This window comes from Giraffa tippelskirchi, chromosome 11 (assembly GCF_054371585.1).
Source record: "Giraffa tippelskirchi isolate mGirTip1 chromosome 11, T2T-mGirTip1v1.2.pri, whole genome shotgun sequence".
Classification (NCBI taxonomy): Eukaryota; Metazoa; Chordata; class Mammalia; order Artiodactyla; family Giraffidae; genus Giraffa; species Giraffa tippelskirchi.
Window position 1 is genome coordinate 102,948,891 of NC_137285.1, and position 8,391 is coordinate 102,957,281.

General features: G+C 50.0%; 1 protein-coding gene across 42 annotated transcripts in view; it reads left to right on the plus strand.

The window, feature by feature from the left end:
* CEP164 (centrosomal protein 164) overlaps positions 1–3,577 on the plus strand; it is a 70,601-nt gene extending 67,024 nt beyond the window's left edge. For 39 of the 42 annotated variants that reach the window (XR_014070046.1, XR_014070045.1, XR_014070056.1 and 36 more), the window contains 4 exons: positions 80–427; positions 1,163–1,229; positions 1,892–2,035; positions 2,183–3,577. Coding sequence is in view for 25 of the 42 variants with exons in the window: in XM_081546488.1 (XP_081402614.1) it covers positions 80–427; positions 1,163–1,229; positions 1,892–2,035; positions 2,183–2,282 (659 nt within the window). In the remaining 17 variants the exon portion in view is untranslated. The remainder of the gene's footprint in view (positions 1–79; positions 428–1,162; positions 1,230–1,891; positions 2,036–2,182) is intronic. The other 3 variants (XR_014070051.1, XR_014070059.1, XM_081546498.1) reach the window with 2 other exon arrangements.
* Positions 3,578–8,391: the final 4,814 nt, after the last annotated feature.

Genomic DNA, 8,391 nt, shown 5'->3' on the forward strand with positions numbered 1-8,391 from the left:
CAGGGAAGGGGGTAGGGATGTGGGCCTGTAGGGTGCAGTACCAGCCAGGCCATTCACCCTCCGCCTCTTCCCTTTTCAGTCAACCTGACCCCAAGCCCCACCTTCCCCAACAAGATCCACTACCTGAGCAGCTCCCTGCAGAGCATCAGCAGCCAGCTCAACGGAGTGCTCAGCGTCCTGGGCAGCCTCAACACCCAGCCGCCACGGAGCTTCACCACCTCCACGCCCATGCGGCTCCCCACCCAGGCCTCCAGGAGCACCCTGGCTCCCTCCCAGCCCTCCCTGGCCCGGGGCTCAGCCTCGTCCCTGGCTCCGCCCACATCCTCCCAGTGGACCTGGGACCCCGGGCTGGGCCCCAGGCTCTCCCCCTCTGTGGCTCAGACCGTGGACGACTTCCTGGTGGAGAAGTGGCGCAAGTATTTTCCAAGTAAGCCTCCCTCTGGGCTGTGCGTGGTTCTGGCTCTGCCTGCACCTTGCCCCCAGCTTTGGCATGGGCCCCGGACTCTGAAGGTCCCTGGGAGGACCTTGCTGCTTGCCCTGTGGCTGGAGGCCCTGTGAGTTAAGGACTGGTTACCTGATGGGGCCTTTATGATGGATTCTAGAGCTCAGCTGAACCTAAGGAGGCCACTTGTCAGAGTTGTGATCGCTGCCATCTTGTGTTATATATTATGGGCCAGGGATTTTATGTATGGTTTTTCACTGAGTCCTTATAATAAGCCTCTGAGGTCATTCCCCACTTTTATCCCCATTTTACAGATGGGGAAACAGACTCAGAGGCTAAGTAATATCCTCCAGGGTACCCAGGGGGCGAGCAACTGACTGGATTTTGACCCCACGTCTGTGACTCCGGGGTTGATGGTCCTTTGGCTGTATGTGGCTTCCTCTGGTCTCATGGCCCTGCTGAGGAATATGAAAATCCATAAAAACAGTTATTTGAAGGAAGAGCTTCTACCTTCTTGTCCCTACTGAAACTGAAAAGTAATTTCAGTTTTAGAAATAAGGAGGACAGTTCCTGGGTACCGTCTGTCTCTCAACCTCAGAAGCTTTTCCTGTTTTTGGTTTGGGGCACTGCCTTTGCAGTTTCTGGGTGGGGGGAGGCAAGAGGGGGCTGGCTTGGCTAAGCTGCTGCCCATTTCTGAATGCCTCCCTCACACTTTTCCAGCTGGCATCCCGTTCCTCAGCAGGAGCCCTGCCCCCTTGGAAAACAGGCTGGGCTATGTGTCTGCCAGGTAAGCCTTGTTGTGGGCTCAGGGTGGGGCCACGCCGTCCAGCTGCAGCTCCCAGGGCAGGTGGGACCTGTGAAGGGACCAGAAGGCCCTGTGACGTCACCCAGACATTAGGCAGGTTCCTCAGGCCACGAAGCCGCTGAGGTCCCAGTGGGGCCAGGCTGGCCTTATCTGAGCCAGCCCCATGAGGAAGCCCCATGAGATGGCACCCTGGGGAGAAATGGGATCTGGCCGTGGAGTGAGGCCTTTGGCTCTGCCCTGAGCTCTTTGACTGCTCCGCACGGCTTCCTTCTTCCCCCAGACCTGCTCTGCAACATCTGGAGGGAGAGGGGGGCTCCCTGTGGGGGAGACAGATGGGCAATTACTGAAACCTGTTATTAATTTCCTTGCCAAATGTACCCCCTCTTGATGTGTCCCTGCAGGCCCCCAACCATAAGCACAGCCCCTCTCACCCTTTGGCCAGCTTGGGAGCTGATGCTGGGAAAATATTTGAGTTGATAGAGAGGAAAGTGTTTGCTGATGAGATTGGCTGGGCACAGGCAGCCCTGAGGTCAGGCGCATTCACCCAGGGTGGGGGCTCCACCCTCTTCCCTTTTGGAAAGGGATGCTCCTCATGCCAGAGGGGCACTCTTGCCGTGCTCCTGCCTCCTCTCCCCTCCCCACAGTGAGCAGCTCCGCCTCCTGCAGCGTCCCTATTCCCGAGTCCCCAAGGTGGACACCTCCAACTTGCAGGACCCAATTGAGGCTAACCGAAAGTGGCTCGAGGCTAACCGAAAGTGGCTAGAACATTACAAGAACGACCCCAAGTTGTATCCTTTTAGCTGCCTCCCAAGCCCTGATCCCTTCCCGCTCTAACTGCCAGGGCAGGTGGGCCCTAGGCGGGGTAGGGGCTCTCAGGAGGGTCCTCCCCAGCCGTGCTCAGCTGACTGCGGAGTTCTCCTTCACCTTATGGCCAGACCTCTCTTCTCTTGGGTGCCCAAGCCAGCGGCTGGTTCCAGCCTCCTGCAGCTGGACCTGGATGAGAGCAACAGACTGAAGATCTATCATCACTACTGAGGCCCTGAGCCGGGGGCGGGCAGCCTGGCCTCTCCTGCACCCAGACCATGTGCCCTACTTGCTGCCTGCACTTTACTCCCTCTGATAAAGCATTCTCCCGGCCCCCGCTCTGTGCTGCTTGCCTCACTTGGAACTTAGAGGAACCACGGGGGACCAGGGGAAACGGATGGTATGACCAGGAACAGTAAGCCACCCCTAGACTGTAACATCTCAGGCCGCCCTGTGTGACTTCTGCGTGAACCTAGCAACACTGAGGTGGGGCAGCGGGGACAGGGGCACCTTTAGGAGGGAGAGGTGGCGCTGGAGGAGCTCTTGCTTCAGAAGCCAGGGGACTTCTTTGGAGTGGAGTCAGTCTCTTGGACCTGTGGGGCCTGCTTGGAGCTCCCAGGGTCACATGTGTGGTCTCTCACTCCCCAGAACAAAGCCCGCCCTGGCATGTTTGTACTCTGGGACCAGGGCCCGCCTCTCTAATACCTCAGCCCTGTAGAGATCAAATTGTTCTTTTTTTTAACATCCCCTTTCCTTAGCGCTCTGTCTGTCTCACCTTTTGGCTTATCTCAGGATTGGGCCCAGAAGTTTTGCCACCTGTCTTTCCTCTGCTCAGCCTGGGCTTTCCTCAGGGGCTGTCCTCAGGAGCACTTCCTTCCCTCTGCCCTGGGGCTCCTCCCCAGAGCATCCCAGCTACATTCTCAGGTCTCAGGCACCCAGCTTCCAGGAAGCCAATGAGCCATAGGAAGAGAGCGGGCCCTCACCATGGTTTCGTCTTCCTGGATCACCTTGGGTATATATGTGCGTTGTTTCCATCTGTCTTTTCCACCTGTGCCACCCCTGCCACCCCTTCTCAGAGCCTGGACACTTGTTCTGAAGGAGGTGAGGGGCTGGGCCCATGCCCGCCATCTGGCACAGCACCCTGCCACCCTTCCCACGTCAGCGGGCTCCTCCAGGGGACATACAGGCGGTGTTCAACATTTGCTCCACCATTTAAATAAAATGCCCCCCCCCTGCCCCGGGGTTCCTCTCCAATGCCTAGAAACCACTTCTCCACCATCCCACCCCTCGTTTATTTCGATAAGGAACTTCTCCACCATCCCACCCCTCGTTTATTTCGATAAGGAACTAAGATCCCATTGGCTTGTTTACCCCCAGGTCCTTTTTCGGCATCAGTCTACCACATAGGATGTCCATTTTTGTTCATTCTGTGTGCTTTGGGAATAGCTCATGTGCTGCAACCAACTTGGGTGACAATCCTGTGTTTTCTACATCAATTAAATCTCTACAGGTCCATTTGCTACCGAGTAGCTGTGTGAATGTGTCTCCTTCTTTTTGAAGGCCTTTGCTTCCTTCTGCTTAAGAATAGAGGGAAGGAAATGAATATTCACAGAACACCTAGGGCTCCCCTGGTGGCTCAATGATAAAGAATCTGCCTGCTAGTGCAGGAGACACAGGTTGGATCCCTGGTCTAGGAAGATCCCACATACTGCGGAGCAGCTAAGCCTGTGAGCCACAACTACCGAGCCTGTGCTCTAGAGCCCATGCTCTGCAACAAGAGAATTCACCGCAGTGAGAAGCCCATGCACAGCAACCAAGACCCAGCAAAGCCACACATAAAATGTTTTTCAAAAAGAATGCTTCAGTATCGAATCTAATCACAACAAACCTGTATGTAGTTAGTTTCAGCTCCATTTCTGTGAGTGAGAAAACCAGGGCTCAGAGGTTGTTTAAATACCTGAAGCTCCCTACAAGCACGGAGCCTCACACCTCAAGGCTGTGTCCTCAGAGCACCCTGTCCCCCTGGAGCAGTGCTGTTCTCCCTCATCACCCCCCAGCTCCACCTACCAGCGGAGACTCACCATGCCATTTCCCAGGGGCTACTCGACGCTGTTTGTTCACACAAAGGTGAGCTCCCTGAAGTTCTAAGCTGGCAAAGTCAAGTGGGTTTTTTTCCTGCTCCAGTGGTGTGAATAGCCTATGTGGTCTTGGATTTATAGCAACAAAATTGCCAGAAGAACCAGCTGAGAAGTTTGCATTTCATGGACTTGCAAAAGAAAACCAACTTAAAGACAAACATACAAAGGTACCTAGCCTTTTGAGTCTGAGCCACACTGAGGATGGGAGGGAGGAAGATGCTGAGAGGAGCCTGCAGATGACTTGTTCAGCCCACTCGGATCTCACAGTGGAGGAGGTAGCCCAGAGAGATTCTGGGAGAGGCCAAAGGTACAGTCGGTGCAGCAGAGGTGAGACCAGACCTGAGGAGTCCTGACTGGGGCTTTGGGAAAGAATATTTTTAAAAAGATACTTATTTTGAACAGGCTCTGCATTCACATGGCTTCATATTTAACTGGTACAAAAGTCAGTTCATCCATGGGCCATCTTGAAGGTAACAAATATACCAGTTCTTTCTGGAGATTTTATGCAAATACAAAAAAAAAACAACCGGAAACTGTTCTAACTCATTTCCCTTTTACAGGTAGGGTAAGGGTTATTCCTACTGTGGGGATCAGACAATTTCCCAGAGCTCTTCTGTGACATGTTTATTTCCTTTTTTTCTTAAGGGAGACGCATTGGGCATATTTATAGCCCCTCTGCCATGAAAGCTTCCACACAGAATGGCTATATGGGGAGTGGGGAAATAACCCTGGCCTTCGGACACCTGGGTTTACTTTTCACTCTGACATTTACAAGCTCTGTGACCTGAACAGGTCCTTTCTGGGCCCATGTCTTCCTTGGTCAAGAGCCTGAAGCCCAAATCCACAGTCCAGGGATGAAGCAGGTGGCTGTCTCAGATTTGGTGACTGAGAGGTCTGCCCCAGGTGGGGAGCTGCCTCATCCAGTGGTCTAACACAGGGCTGGGGTGGGGAGGGGTGCTGGGAACTGTTGCCACCTGTTGCCTCCAGCAACTTCTTCGGGGAAGGCAGGTAAGTGATGGTTAAGAAAAAATGGAGCACCTGCCATCAGCAGTGTCAATGAACTGGAACATCTCCTCATTCCTCCTTTGCTCCCACATGTCCAATCTTCCTCTCCTGCCTCCCTGATTGGCTTTGTCACCTCCAGCAGGTACATACATATAGGGCCCAGTGAAGGGCAGTGTAACGCCATTTTTCATCATGGAGGAGAGGGGCATCTGCTCTTGATGAGGGGTCCTACTCAGGTTTAAATGCAGTGGAAGTGTGAATCAAAGGTTCCCACTTTATCCTCTCTGTGCCTTGATTTTCACATCTTTAAAATGGGGTTAATAGCAAAATCTAGCCAAACTGAACAACAAGACACTAAACAACCCAATTGAAAAATGGGCAGAAGACCTAAATAGACATTTCTCCAAAGACAAACAGAGATGCTCATTATCACTAAGTATTAAGAGAAATGCAAATCAAATCTACAATGAGGTACCACCTCACATCAGTCAGAATGGCCATCACTAAAAAGTCTACAAATAACAAATGCTGGAGGAGGTGTGGAGAAAAAGGAACCCTCCTACACTGTTGGTGGGAATGTAAACTGGTGCAGTCAGTATGGAAAATAGTACGGAGGTTCCTCAAAAAATTAAAAATAGAGTTGGTGTATGATCCAGCAATCCCTCTCCTGGGCATATATCCAGATGAAACTATAATTCAAAAAGATACACGCACCCTTATGTTCATAGCAGCACTATTCACAATAGCCAAGAGATGGAAACAACCTAAATATCAACAGATGAATGGATAAAGAAGATATGGTACATATATACAATGTAATGCTACTCAGCCATAAAAACAGTGAAATAATGCCATTTGCAGCAACATGAATAGATCTAGAGATTATCATACTAAATGAAGTCAGTAAGAGAAAGACAAATACCATATGATATCACTTATATGTGGAATCTAAAATATGACACAGATGAACTTATCTATGAAACAGAAACAGATACAGAGAACAGATTTATGGGATTGGGAGTTTGGGATTACAGATGCAAATGAGTATATATAGGATGGATATATAGCAGGGTCCTACTATATAGCACAGAGAACTATATTCAATATTCTGTTTTAAACCATAACAGAAAAGAATTTGAGAAAGAAATGTATAGCTCAGTCACTTTGCTGGATAGCAGAAATCAATATAACATTGTAAATCAACTATTAAAATTTAAAAATAAAAAAAAAGTTTTAAAAATAGGAATATCTAGCCCATAAAGTTGTTACGAGGATTAAAGAAGTTAATCCATGTAAAGTTCTAAGAACAGTGTTCAACACATAGTAAGGGGAATGATGTCACCAAGATGGTGACATAGGGTATTCCTGACTTTCCCCCATTCACAATAGCAACTATCAACTATTCATGGATAAGACACCACTGAGATAATCCTAGAACCTGGGAGCAAGGCTGAAGCACCCTCTGTACCACAGAGACCCAGGCATATTGCCTTAGAGGGGGTGAGAGGAGCAGCTACACACTGACCACATTGCCTCCCCATGCTGGCACAGCCCCACACGGAGAGGTCTCCCCTGAGACTGTGGTTCCTCCAGAGGGAAAGAGCCTGGGGGTGACATCCAGCACCCCCTGCATTGTGGGAGCCCTTGCTCTGGTTTCACCCCACTGGGATCACAGGAGACTGCAAGGCTCAGCCACTGGGAATCTGATGGAGAAGGTGGAGGAGCTTCCAGCACTGGGTCTTGGCAGACCAAATTTGTACCTGCAGAGCAAATTATAGTCCCAACCTGTGGCTTTGCTCATCTGCAGAGCAAGTCAATGGTGCCACATGGCCAAGGAACTTGGCAGAGTGCAGGTCTGTATTACTCAGTTCCTCAAATGAGGAGTTCCACCAGCCCTGGAGCCTGGTCAGCTCACTTCAAGGTGGAAGAGTTGAGTTATATAGTCCTACCAGCTGTGGTGTGCCTCTCAGCCTCTCCCAGCCGGAAAGCCTACTCAGGAAAAATCTGGGAGTTGTCTGAAGTGGGCCTCCCAGTCCCACCCAGGTGGGAGAACAGGCATAGCCTTACCTGCTGCCAATTTGGTTTTTGGCCCATTAAGAGGAAGGGCTTCTCTCTCTCTCCTCTTGATTCCCCCCTTTCTCCTCCTGCTCACCTCTATCTCCTTCCTCCCTCTTCTCTTCTCTATGTATCTCTGTGAACCTCTCTGAAGGTTCCAGACTGTGGAGAATACATAGGGAATTGTTTACTGACTAGATTGCTCTCTCCACGTTTGAGTCCCCCTCTTCTCCGTGTCACCTCTATCTCCCTCCTCCCTCTTCTCCTCTCCATGTAACTCACTGAACCTCTCTGGGTATCCCTCACTGTGGAGAATCTTTTCACCATTAACCTAGAAGTTTTATTATCAGTGCTGTATGGATGGAGAAGTCTTGAGGCTACTGCAAGAATAAGTCTGAAAACCAGAGGCAGGAGGCTTAAGCCCAAAACCTGAGAACACCAGAGAACTCCTGACTCCAGGGAACATTAATTAATAAGAGATCATCCAAAAGCCTCCATACCTACACTGAAACCAAGCTCCACCCAAGAGCCAATAAGTTCCAGAGCAAGACATACCACGCAAATTCTCCAGCAAAGCAGGAACATAGCCCTGAGCATCAATATACAGGCTGCCCAAAGTCACACCAAACCCATAGACATCTCAAAACTCACTACTGGACACTCCGTTGCACTCCAGAGAGAAGAAATCCAGCTCCATCCTCCAGAACACCGATGCAAGCTTCCCTAACCAGGAAACCTTGACAAGCCAATCGTCCAACCCCATCCACAGGGAGGAACCTCCATAATAAAGAGCAACCTCAAACTACCAGAATACAGAAAGGCCACCCCAAACACAGCAATCTAAACAAGATGAAAAGGCAGAGAAATAGTCAGCAAGTAAAGGAAAATGATAAATGCCCACCAAACCAAACAAAAGAGGAGGAGATAGGGAATCTACCTGAAAAAGAATTTAGAATAATCATAATAAAAATGATCCAAAATCTTGAAAACAAAATGGAGTTACAGATAAATAGCCTGGAGACAAGGATTGAGACAATGCAAGAAATGTTTAACAAGGACCTAGAAGAAATAAAAAAGTCAATATATAATGAATAATGCAATAAATGAAATTAAAAAACACTCTGGAGGGAACCAACAGTAGA